This window comes from Bos taurus, chromosome 26 (assembly GCF_002263795.3).
Source record: "Bos taurus isolate L1 Dominette 01449 registration number 42190680 breed Hereford chromosome 26, ARS-UCD2.0, whole genome shotgun sequence".
Taxonomy (NCBI): domain Eukaryota; kingdom Metazoa; phylum Chordata; class Mammalia; order Artiodactyla; family Bovidae; genus Bos; species Bos taurus.
In genome coordinates, this window is record NC_037353.1 from 41,823,374 (window position 1) to 41,836,062 (window position 12,689).

At 44.8% G+C, this 12,689-nt stretch overlaps 2 protein-coding genes across 14 annotated transcripts in view; one reads left to right on the forward strand and one right to left on the reverse strand.

The window, feature by feature from the left end:
* The window catches only part of ATE1 (arginyltransferase 1), a 160,925-nt gene extending 158,005 nt beyond the window's left edge, over positions 1-2,920 (reverse strand). For 9 of the 12 annotated variants that reach the window (XM_059882085.1, XM_002698547.6, XM_002698548.6 and 6 more), the window contains exon 1: positions 2,335-2,508. In XM_059882085.1, coding sequence (XP_059738068.1) covers positions 2,335-2,440 — 106 coding nt within the window. In that variant the 5' untranslated portion in view covers positions 2,441-2,508. Of the gene's footprint in view, positions 1-1,960; positions 2,062-2,334; positions 2,509-2,835 lie in introns of those variants that run through there. The other 3 variants (XM_005225816.5, XM_010820113.4, XM_059882084.1) reach the window with 2 other exon arrangements.
* ATE1OS (ATE1 opposite strand) lies at positions 2,487-12,450 on the forward strand. 2 transcript variants are annotated; one of them, XM_059882087.1, is made up of 4 exons: positions 2,487-2,643; positions 4,745-8,395; positions 9,499-9,574; positions 11,639-12,450. In XM_059882087.1, exons 2-4 carry the CDS (start codon positions 8,175-8,177, stop codon positions 12,437-12,439), a joined length of 1,098 nt encoding a protein of 365 aa, XP_059738070.1. In that variant the 5' UTR covers positions 2,487-2,643; positions 4,745-8,174; the 3' UTR covers positions 12,440-12,450. The 2 variants fall into 2 exon arrangements, with proteins under 2 accessions (XP_059738070.1, XP_024841737.1); XM_024985969.2 differs by lacking the exon at positions 2,487-2,643 and adding an exon at positions 3,232-3,321.
* Positions 12,451-12,689: the final 239 nt, after the last annotated feature.

Consider the following 12,689-nt stretch of genomic DNA (forward strand, 5'->3'; position numbering starts at 1 on the left):
CCATAAATTTAAGATCCCACTGCAAACTACATCACACCTTTAAGCCATAATAATGACCCCAAAAGTTTAATAAGCTGGTCTCTTCAGAAGAATTAGAAAGCAAATGTTTTCTTGTGCATATAAATTCTCCTTATTTTAATTTGCTTACACTGAAAATAAGACAAAAGTATACATACAGCAATATTCCTTTTAAGTATAAAAAATGAAAGTAATCCAAATGCCTTTGAACAGAAAAGTGATTCCAGACACTAATTTGTTATCAACATGATGAAAAAAGTTAGGCAACCATAAAAAAATGAAGATTATGAGAAAACACTGAATTAATGGTAAAGAAAAATGAATTTTACTCTTGGAAACAGTAAACCCATCAAAAGTATGGAAAAACAGACAGGCTTAATAGAACAGGATGTAGTGAGAAAAGCAAGGGCATAAATACAACAGAAATGTCAGAAGCCGGGTGGTGCTCACTAACACCAACAAGTTACTCTATGGGGCTCAGTTTCCTCATCTGTAAATGGAAATAATAAAACCTTCCTACCTAATAGGTGGAGCGCCCTATAGTAAAGACTATTATTAAAATTAGAAACAAGACGATAGAAGTGATAGAAATTTACACGTATCTCTTTAGGTGAAAAGGGCGAAGGTAGGTTTTTTCCATAAAACTAAACAAAGGACATATATATTAATCGATTTTCTCTTACTAAAATTACTAGGAAAGTAGTTAAGGACCTAATATTAATTTTAGACATGTATAACTTAAATTATCATTACATACAGAATTCCCTGGTAGCTCAGCTGGTAAAGAATCCGCCTGCTATGCAGGAGACACAGGATTCCTGGGTCGGCAAGATCAGCAGAAGAAAGGATAGGCTACCCACTCCGGTGTTCTTGGGTTTCCCTGGCAGCTGGTAAAGAACCCACCCGCAATGCGGGAGACCTGGGTTTGATTCCTGGATTGGGAAAATCCCCTGGATTAGGGAACGGCTACCCACTCCAGTACTCTGGCCAGGAGAATTCCATAGACTGTATTGTTATATAATAAAGCTATATTATAATCTATACTATAAATTTCTTACATATATAAGCATAATACTAAAATTTGAAACAGAGAAGAGAAGAAACCTCTACTACCCTAAGGCAGTCACTGTTACCTTACGGGTTTCTCCCTCCCTGGGCTGTAATCATCTCACCTTTATTTGCATCCTCCTTATTTCCGAAATAAGGGTTACAGTCTTGGGTTATAGTCTTAACCCAAGACTATAAATTTTTTTCACTTTAACTCATCTTTATAACTGTCACTAACGACTGCGTTAATACTGCATTCTACCGCCTCTCACAAGAAGTTAATAAACTTTTAATTTTTAAAAGTTATTAAAAAAATTTAATTAATGAGTACACGGACACACCATCATCGCCCAAATCACTGCCCCAGGGCAGGACAAAACTTTTTTTTTGTTTTAAATACGGAAACCACCCAAATTTAAGTCTCCATGGATATCCCGTTTCCCATAATGCTAGATTATTCTTTAAAATAAGTGTATATACTTTTGCCAAAGCATGACACTGCAGGAAATAAACATGACGTTCCGTTTACAAACGAACAAAAATTCTTCCAAAAGAAACTTGAATCACGGGAGGGGGCACTGTAGGCTGGCTCTGTCGTGGTCACCGAGGTGGGTGGAGAAATGACAAGCACCTGGTACCATTTCCAAGCACAACAGTACTAACAGGGGCCCCTCGCGAGCAGCGACTACCATCAAGCAGTTTCTTGTATATTTTTCCAGGGACATTTTATCCACGGATATCCACGCACGTGTGTTTTACACACACACACACACACACAGCTGTCTACACACATACCACCCGACACCCACTGTCCCGCAACCCCTAGTCTTGCGCTGACCACCGGGGACACTCCGACAGCAGCATCTGAAATCCCAGGTCAGCCCCTGTAACTGACCACGCCACAGCGCTCCCCGACAGGCGCGTAGTTAACGGTCTCCCACTGACGACGGACACCTGTTTCCACACTTGGCTCCTGCGAGACACACATTATCTCGCAAGTCAGACCGCCTGTGTGAAATGAGTCTCTAGAAGCTTCCCTGCTCCATCAGGGGTGAGGTCCGTTTTCAAATCCTGACAGCCACGGCACTCGGGGAGAACCGCATTCCGCATTCGCTCCACGAGGGCCGGACGGCGCAGGGGCTACGCCTGGGCCGCAGCCTGGACACGACCCTCCAGCCACTCGGCCCGAGACGCCGCGACCCCCCGAGGACACCCGCGGGCCGCCGAGCCACCGGCGCCCTTCCCCGCCCACCAGCCCGGCCCGCTCACCATTGGAGCGACTGCCCGACTCGTTCTTGCAGTAGCCGCAGCGGTAGAAGTCCTCGCCCTCGAAATATTCCACGATGCTGGGCGAAAGCGCGGCCCAGGACGCCATGGCCCCAGCCCCTCAAGCGCGACGCGCGGCCCAGCCCAACCCCGCAACCGCCGCCGCCACCCCACAATGCACCGCGCCGCCCGGGCGCCAGCAGGCCGAGCCTCGCCGGGAGCGCCCTCGGCGGTGAAGCCGCCTGCGCCATCTTGACCGAGGGCAGCCTTCCGCTATTTCCGCTCTTTCTCCGAAAGAGACCGCCATCTTCGGTAAGGGTGAGACCAAGAGACAGAATGTGAAGGGCAACGGTCTGGGAAGAAACGCGTGGGGAAGGGAAGCGGGAGCTGGGGAGTGGGGCCTGGGTGCTTCCCCCCCGCGAGGGTCTGGCCTGGAGCGCGGCGGGCGGTGTGGGGGTTTGGACGCCAGGCGGCCGCGCCCACCCCGTTGGCCGGACCACTCACCACAGGACGCCTTGCCCTCCTCGGAGTCGCAGTAGCCGCAGCGGTAGCCGGCCTTGAGTCCCTTGTACTCCACCATCGAAGCCATGGCTGCCTCCAGGTTCGCGCGGGCCGGCCACGCCTCTCGGCGCCCCGGGGCCGACCTCGGCGGAGCGCGGGGGCCCGCGGCGGGGAGGAGTGGATAGCGAGGCCGGTGCGGTGGCTCTCAGCGCCTAGGGGCCCCCGGTCGGTGTTGGGTCCGGGGGCCTCCCAGGATGAGCGTGGATTGTAGCGGTGCCCCCCCGCCCCGAGACCCCGAGTTCAAGCCAGCCCTTTGCAGTTACTCCATCGCCGATCCTTCCCACAACTACAGGTTGTCAGCCGCAGTTTACACATAAGGAAACTGAGGCACAGAGGTTGTGATCACTGTTTCCAGATCCTGCAGATCTCGGTTTAAAAGTTAACATCTCAGACTGTCCTCGCCAATTCTAGCGTCTTCCAAACCAGCAGGTACTTACTAAATATCCCCTAGGTTGGAGTACACATGTAGGTGTTCTGTGGATTGGCAGAGTAGGCGAATTGAACACTTCCCTCTTTTAAAGAAGACAAATGTCAGAGCCAGTTGCTGTCTTGTGCCCAGTGCCACCGTATCTTGCAACTTTCAAACAGAAGCTGAAATTCAGACTTTTTTTTCCCTTAGTACAGCTTTTAAATGTTATTTTAAAAGAACTTTTTAATTGTACAAGCCAAACACAACATGTATGTAAGTTGAATTCTGTGCACAGGTCTCCAGTTTGTAACCACTATTTTAAAGGGGATTTTTCAAAGAGTAACGATCCAGGAGTAAAGTATAAAAATGAGTGACTGCCTCCAACGAAGTAGTATTCCTTAATCTTTAACTCTATATAGGCAAATAATTTAAACCAGTCTGTCCTTACGTTTTCCTCCTGTTGGCAATAAAGTTGATCATCTTTTTACAATGTTTAAAAAGGTGAAATCATGAAACTTGGAGAAACAGGTAAACTTTTGAAGTCAGTTTCAACATTCTTGACCCCAACACCCACTGTGCTGGCTATGTGCCCGTTAAGAGGTCATATTGCTAAGCATCACCTGTGCCTCACACAATGAGGAAAAAAAAGCCTAAGGATAGCTATGTAGCATGCAGGAAGACCCTAGCTTTATCCAGCTCCTCCCAACTCCTTAGATTTATAGATCTCAGTACCCATGTTCTTAAACACAGGCCTTGTCCATTTTATTACAACAGATGTGATTATTTCTTGTCCTTTCCTGGACAACAAAGGAAACAAAGGCCAAAGAGGCCATATAACTCGCCCAAGATCATACAACTAGTAAAAGACAAATAGGAGGAAAAGGTGATTTTTTAAAAATTAATTGAAGGAGAAAAGAGATTGACAAATACGAGGTTTGGACTTGTGTCACAAAACAGAGCCGGATTCCATCCCTGGGTCAGGAAGATCCCTGGAGGATGAAATGCCAACCTACTCCAGTACTCTTGCCTGGAAAATCCCATGGATGGAGGAGCCTGGTAGGCTACAGTCCATGAGGTTGCAAAGAGTCAGAAACGACTGAGTGACTTCACTAGACACAAAATTTTCATCTTTCAGGCCCCGATGAGAAAAACAATGCAAAGTTTCATTTAGGTTCAATCTTGGGGCATAAGTTTGGGGAGTTGGAAGAGGGCACTATTAAAATGTCCTTTTATTTATGAAACTGCCAATTATAGATAGTTGTCTTTGTTTTTAACTTTCACACTTGACAATAAAATGCTGACAACATGTTTGGTTCCATTAACAGTTTACATAAACTTGAGTGTGAAATTGAGTTTACGAAAGTTAAGTGTGAGGTTCGATCCTAGGCACTAATGATGTGAAGGACTCTGCATGGTGATAGACTCATGATTCTTGTGTTACAGTGAAATGTGGGACTTCCCTAGTGATCCAGTGGTTAAGAATCCACCTGCCTGTGCAGGGCACATGGGTTCAATCCTTCATCCACATGCCATGGGGCAACTAAGCCCATGTGCCACAACTGCTGAGGCTCTTTAGAGCCTGAGAGCCACCTGCATGCCCTAGGGTCCATGCTCTGCAACAGGAGAAGCCACTGCGATGATCAGCCCATGCACCACAACTACAGTAGCCACTGCTCTCCACAACTAGAGAAAGCCCTTGTACAGCAGCAAAGATCCAGCACAGCCAAAATAAAAGTTAATTGATTTAACTAAAATTTTAAAAAATAAAGTGAAATGTGTTTCTTTGAATAAAGTGTTATTGAGTAGATAGCAAGTTTGGGAGGGGTGTGCAGTTAAATACAGAGAAGAGGGACATGCTAGGAAAGAGCTGTGTTATGAGCAGAGGCAAGGAGCTAGATAGGAGCACCAAGCATCTCAGGTAACGTTGGGATCCTAAAAGACACTTTCCTCTGTGGGGCACTCACTGCCAGGAGACCTCAGATTAGATCCCTTCCTCCTCTGTCTAGATGTTTCCGCTCCATTCAGTATTCTTGCCTGCAGAATTCCACGGACAGAGGAGCCTGGCAGGCTGCAGTCCGTGGGGTCACACAGTCAGACACGACTGAAGCAACTTAGCATACGTGCAAGTACGCACTGGTAGCCACTAGCCACATGTCCCTACTGAGCACCTAAAATGTGGATAGTGTGACAGGGAAACAACTTCTATTTAAATTTATTTGGATTTTTTTTAATTGAGGCAGTACAGACAAGCAGGATAAATACGAAAAACCTGCATGTGGGCATATCATGTTCAAACTGCAGAAAATCTTCAAAACGGATTCTCGAAGACAAAAAGAAATCTTCAAAAAAGCCAGAGAGAGGAAAAAAATTTATCTATAGAGGAACAAGGATAAGAATTACATCAGTCTTCTTGTTAGAAACCATGCAAGCAAGAAGAAAGGGAAGTGAAATATTTCAAGTATTGAAAAACACCACCAGCCTAGAATTCTGAATCCAGCAAAATTATCCTTCAAATGTGAAAGAGAAGACTTTCTCAAAAATGGAGGGGATTTGTCACCACTAGATCTGATTTGCAAGAAATGTTTAAGAAATTCCCCAGAAAATAATACAGGTCAGAAACTCAGACCTACTTTTAAAAGAAGAGCATTAGAGAAGGAATAAATGGAGAGGTAAAATACCTCATGCGAAGAGTTGACTCATTGGAAAAGACTCTGATGCTGGGAGGGATTGGGGGCAGGAGGAAAAGGCAGAGATGAGATGGCTGGATGGCATCACCGACTCGATGGACGTAGTTTGAACTCCGGGAGTTGGTGATGGACAGGGAGGCCTGGCGTGCTGCAATTCATGGGGTCACAAAGAGTCGGACACGACGAGTGACTGAACTGAACCGAAAATCAATTTTTAATGTTTCAAAATAGTTGATCTGACAGATAACAGATTTTTTAGTTAATAATACAGGGTGCAAGCTTATAGGTAAGTGAAATGAGTGATAGCAGTGTTTTAAGGGATAGGAGGCAGGAACTACGAGGGCTTCCTTCATAGCTTAGTCAGTAAAGAGTCCACCTGCAAGTCAGGAGACCAGGGTCAATTCCTGGGTCAGGAAGATCCCCTGGAGAAGGAAATGGCAACCCACTCCAGTATTCCTGCCTGAAGAAGCCCATTGACAGAGGAGGGCTACAGTCCATGGGGTCACAAGAGTCACACACGACTTAGTGACTAAACCACAACCAGGTACGAACTGTGAATACTGTTATAAAAAAGTACCTGCACTGCCTGTGTGGTAGCTATTTGAAGAAGAACTTAGATTAGTTGTAAATATATGCTGCAAACTCAATGGCAACCATTTAAAAAAGCAAACATAATTGTTATGCTAAGAGAGGAGAACAAATAGAATCATAAAATGTTTAATACCAGATATGGCAAAATACGACAAGGATGACAGGCAAGATATGACAGAGGATGAGATGGTTGGATGGCATCACCAACTTGATGGACATGAGTTTGAGCAAGCTCTGGGAGTTGGTGATGGGAGGTAAGCCTGACGTGCTGTAGTCCACGAGGTTGCAAAGAGTTAGGTACAACCGAGTGGCTGAACTGAAGGCAAAGTAAGAGTGGAAGACAAAAGTAAGGTAAAGCAAGAGCAACAAGTGGAAAACAGCAGCACATATGGTAGGTACTAACCTTATTATATCAGTGATCACTTTAAACACCAGTGGTCTAAATACAGGAATTAAAAAAGACTATCAGACTGGATGAAAAATGAGACCTTACAATGTTATCCACAGGAAATGCCACTTTAAATATAAAGACAGATTAAAGGGACAGAGAAAGATAAATAGTAATAAAATACTTTCATGACTTGATGTTTGAAATTCTTTGATTATTTTTTCATCATAAAATACCCATATTTACTTTTTTAACTCATTTACTACTGAATGAGTTGGAGACTATGGTTTCAAGCGCATCTCTACAAACAGCACGTTTTAGAAGGGGTAGGTTTTATTTCTACTGAACAAAAAGCCAGGTTGTAATTAATCACTGTATTTTCTCCTTTTCACTTTTTTTTTAAGAACTAGAGACATCATAATGGGCTACATGAGGACTTTGTTTGAATGGATGCCGCTCATATGTATGGTGAAGGGTATCGTGATGTGACTATGCAGTCATTTTCATTAATGTTATTTCAACATTGGTGTAATTTCTGCTTCTTCAGTGACCTGTTATGAACATATCAATAATTAGTATATGACTAGAAGTATATTAAACAGTATCAAAGCTCAAAACATCATTGCAGGAACAGTATTTAGGTGAGTGACAGCCAGCTAAGTAATAATGAGACCACGCCACTTGCCCACCTGCCACTTAATCCAACCTCCTCTTGCTCCTGTGAGTGTGCCTACAGCATCCACTCCAGGGTTCTCCACCAACCACAATTCCATTCCCACGGAAGGGACACAATATATATTCCAAAAAGAGAAAGATGCTCCTATTACCTCGAAAGATGCTTTCTCTAACTGCCCTAAACTGGGACACTTCTATGTATAAAACACAGGCCCTTCTACTTTCTGTCTATGGCCATTTAGCCCAGCTCTCCATAAAGCTCATGTCCTGCCAAGCAGACGCTGTCTCCACCTACCACCTCACAGTAGTTTCAATCTAGGATAGTGATGACACATAAAAAAAAGCTTGTGACTGCTTCTGGTTGCCCTAGAAATCAGACCAAGGCATCCTGAAAGATCAACAGTAGGTAGCTGAAAAGTCTGCAAGAGGGCCAGAAACTTTAATGGCTGGAAAACAGGAATTTGCAGAATTGAGAATGGGAGATTAGAGCTGAGAGAAGAGGACACCAAGAGAGGAAGAGTGAAGAGCAGAGATGTTGCTTGTAAAGCTGACGATTGATAGGGCAATGGCTGAGGCAGAAGACACCAAAAGTAAACAGCGTGGGGCCCTAGGAGCAGCGGAAGTAACCAGTGATGCTCAGAGGAGACAGAACAATGGGGGGCTGCGGAAGGAGCAGCTGGCAGTGCAGACCCAACCCTCACGGCTTCCTTTGGTGACCGACTCAGAATGGTTGGCTCTGAGTGCAGAAGAACAGTAGGTATTACCGTCCTTAATTTTTGAGTAAAGGCAGGAGAGTATCATTTGTATGGGGATGGGTGCAGCACAGGAAAGAGGACGTGGTCTGGAGTCACACAGACATCTGAAACAAACTGTGGGACTCTAACAAGTCACTGAACCTCTCTTCACCTCAGTCCACTTGGCCGTGAAACGGGGGATAATGAGGCTGTTTGGAAGACTAAATAAAGGAATCTATTTGCGTTCTTAGTACAATGCTAAGAGTATGATAAACTCTAAAATGTTGCTATGGAGATAATGTAAGAATTGCTTAACAAAGAAAAAATATGAAAGCAGAAATGAGTCTTTGAGAAATTAAATAGCAAATAGTGGTTTTTCTTTCTAGTTCTGTTATAAAATCCTTCTCTTTTGCTAAGAAAAGTCAGAGAAACAATATTTACAACCCAGATTGCTAAACAGAGAACCCTGTTTGCTAACTGAGCAGGTTAAGAAGCAAGGTCTTGAGGATGCCTAAATATGATTGTGCTCTATCATCAATGGTAAATGTCTCTGCTTTATTTTTCTGCATTAAATTAAAAACACAACCCTTTCTTGCTGTCAGATTGTTTTATTATCTATTTAAAACGTAAATCTCTCACAAGATTAATGAAATGTTATAGTTACATAGCGGTTATTGGAAATTAATGATAGCTTATAGATTAAATTTATTGTTCATCACCTCATGCATAAGTGAACTTAAAATGGACTTAACTTCGAAAACTCAACTTCTCATCAAAGGCAAGTTCTCTGTTCTACTAACAATATACACAAACTGTGGTTTGTGGAAGTTGAAATTGTAACGTAACTCAGCCTCTCCTCTCCACTGTTGAATGTACTGTTGACAGCTTCAACCTCAGACACAATTTGGCTCTTTGTTTATGCTTTTACCAAAGAGCATTTCTTCCTTGATTTGAGAAAAGAAAAAAACATATCGTAGAGCCCTGCCTATTGACACACAGAAACACCTTTTGCTACATACTAAAAGTGAGTCCCCAAATCAACTCACATTACCATTCTATCAGAGTATGTTTCCCAGAACCTTCCTCCAAGTCTTAGTATAATTTCTCTTTTTGCTCTTCTAGATTGGCCTGGGCCAAAAATATTCAAGACCCTCGGATTGCAGTAGGTTCCCACTCCCCATTAGAAAAGAAGATTAAGGTGAGGAAATACATTTACCATGAACATTGGAGCCAGTCATAGAATCATAAAAATGTACCACCCAGGTAAAAAGGGCCCAGGAATTTCAAGGGAGCATGCTTTGCTTGTACTGTTTGATTCATTGAGCACCAGCGGTGCTGGCTGGACAGCAATGAAAAAAATAAGGACTTAGTCTAGTGAGGGATGTGGACATTAAACAGATAGTGGCTGCAGATTGTGAGAAGTGTCGTGAAAGGAATTTTGTTTTATTTGAATGAGTTTAAGGTCTGAAGGAGTGACACTTAGGCTTAAAACCTAAAAACTATAATATATACATACGTGCCCTAGTGAGAGTTGCTATATTTTGTGTTTGGGAGTATATAAAGGAAGAATACCTGAAAAGGCTCAGATGGGAAAGTTGTTGTGGAACAGAAGAGTCAGTGTGGCTGCAGCAGAGGGAGCAAGGAGTCCGCCTGAGAGACTCGTTTGGAGCTGTAATCAGGAACCAGTTTATGGATGCCACCCTGGACTCTGTGATTTTTCTCCCAAAGCAGTAAGATGCCATCCCAGGTTTCTGTGCAGGAGAAGTGGTGTGTTCAGATTTATGTAACACGGAGATCGTGCTGGCTGCCGTGTGACCGGTCTGATGGGGCTGGAGACAGAGGGAGAGAAGTGGATTCAGGGAAGCTAATAAGAGGCTGCTTCCCTCTAGGGTGGGGGAATTTTGAAGTTAGAAGGGACAGGACTGAGAGGGGAAGACTGAAGGAAGCACTGTGGGAGAAGAAACACGTGGGGCTGTGAAGTAGGCATATCCAGGTGAAGCAGAGGTGAGCTCTGAGCAGCCTGTGTGCCCCGACGGTCTCGCTCACCCCTCACTCCCACTCCAGTGCCGGACGCACACGGTACATCACTTGTTGAATGAACAAGACTGTCTTGGTCCAAGGAACCCCGAGTGTGACTTCTCTGTCCTAAGTTGAGTTTCTCTGCTACACTTTTCTCCATTACATGTAGAAGGCAGCCAGCGAAGCAGGTGGAGGGGGTGGCCACGAGGTAGGAAGAGGATGAGGGACCTTTCGGTTACTTGGGGACATTCGGCTAATGGCTGGAGTAGCGCGGGGGCCCAGCGTAGCCTTAGTCACACGCTCTCGGCTACCGTCTGGAAGTAAAAAGGAGCAGAGAGCGGTCCCCTCTGGAGAATGGTGTTGAGAGGCCCATGTGACAGCCACAAAAACGAGATCACAGATGACCCAGATGAGAGCAGGCTCAGACGAGGGGCTGGGGGGAGGATGGAAGCCAAACTTAAGAGGTAACTGCTTCAAGTTACACAGCGAAGGGGAGCAAAAGGGGATGGTCCGTAGAGGAAGCGTTTTCCTTTTTTTGTTTGAAGATGATATATACTAAAGCATAATTTTATGCTGATGGATTGATTCAGTAGACAGGAAATTTTGAAGCAGGGAAGGGAATTTGATCGTTGTAAACTGAAGTTCTCGAAGCTCAACAAACAGGTGGAGGAACTGACATTTTTTTTGCCTGCTCTGGGCCTTCATCACTGCATGCGGGCTTCCTCTAGTTGCGGCGAGCAGGGGCTACGCTTGTCGCAGTGCACGGACCTCTCATTGTGGTGGCTTCTCTTGTTGCACAGCACAGGCTCTAGGGCGCACAGGCTTAGCTGCCCCACAGCATGTGGGGGTCTTCCCAGACCAGGGATCAAACCTGTGTCCCCTGCATTGGCAGACGGATTCATAACCACTGGACCACCAGCGAAGTCCCAGAACTGGCTTTTGATAGGTGAAAGGGCAGGAAGGCAGAGTCCGGGATAGATGCATGGGGTTGTTCCTGCAGTGGGAGGAGTTCCTGAGGGCCTGCTTCTGGTTTTTCGGGGATGTAAGGGAATGCAGGGGGAGGGGAGGGGTGTGGAGGGGAGGGGACTTGAAAAGGAAGACAGGAAACAGTTACAAGAGCCTAACTGGGACATAGTGTGAGGGTGCCAGGCGGGGCTGTGGCTACCTGAGAACTGTGCCATGGCCTGTATAGAGAATAAAGCACAACCAACTGAAAAGAGCTCTGATACTTCCCTTTGACAAGAATTTAGGTGGTGTCCATTCTCCAGAGGTGAGGAAGTTGCTAGCCCAAAAGACTCAACAGGAGCGTGAAAGACTTGATCAACTAAAGGCCATGTCTTTTGACTTCCGGTTTGCCCAAGCAGAGGCATACTACTATCAACGCTACCAGGAAATGCTGGAAGAAGCATGCAAGCACAAAATGGTTCTAGAAGGGGAAATTAAAACAGAGGAAAAGGAAAGGAGACCACAAAACGAAAAAAAAGAAGATGCTAAAAAATGGCACTATTTAGTGTCTGAGAGAGAGCTGAACCAGATACAGAAACACATACACCGAGCTGAACGAGCCAGAGGCCTCAGAGACCACAATTATCAACTGCTCCCTCAAAGCATCTCAAGTGAAATTCCTTCCCACGAAGTATTAAACCTGAAGAAGGATGTTTCAACTGAAAACATCCAGAAAACACACAAAGCTAAGGCCAAGCAGTACAGGGTGGCCTGGGCAAAGAAACAGATAAAGGGACATCAAGACCGAATGATTCGAGGGAGAGAACTCACGGAGCAAAGAAATGGTCAACGACGTGCTCAAAAAATACCTGCACAAGCTCCCGCTTTCCTGAAACCTCGAGTGAAGAAAAAGGAAGTAAAAGAATATGAATGGGTCACCACCTATCCCATTGTCCAGCCTTATGCGGAACCACTTTTAGAAGTGACCGTTCTGATGGAAAAGTCCAAAAAAGAGAATAAAATTGGAAAACCACTCCGAAGAGAGCTCTTGAGTATACCATCATTTTTGAGAAGTCAACTACAAAAACATAAAGTTTAAATTATTTTCTAGATTATTGTATTTCTTTTTCAGGTGAGCATACCTTCATAGATGTTGGTGCAGTAGAATCTAATATCTTATAATATTGTTTCTAAATGCGTCACACTGAAAAAAAAGAGGTTAAACCATGAGCTCAGCATTCCCAATGTTTCAGCTCTGTACAGCTAACCCAAAACCTTGTGAATTAAAACCACCACCATTTTATCTCAATTCTGTAGCAGGCATTCCAGCAGAGCTCAGCTGGGCCATT

Bases quoted from the DNA above. Each gene is read 5' to 3' on its own strand.
- ATE1OS (XM_059882087.1), top strand. From the start codon at position 8,175: ATGTTGCTTGTAAAGCTGACGATTGATAGGGCAATGGCTGAGGCAGAA. The intron at 8,396-9,498 runs GTAGGTATTACC...TTGCTCTTCTAG, and splicing joins GCTCTGAGTGCAGAAGAACA to ATTGGCCTGGGCCAAAAATA. The intron at 9,575-11,638 runs GTGAGGAAATAC...CCCTTTGACAAG, and splicing joins CATTAGAAAAGAAGATTAAG to AATTTAGGTGGTGTCCATTC.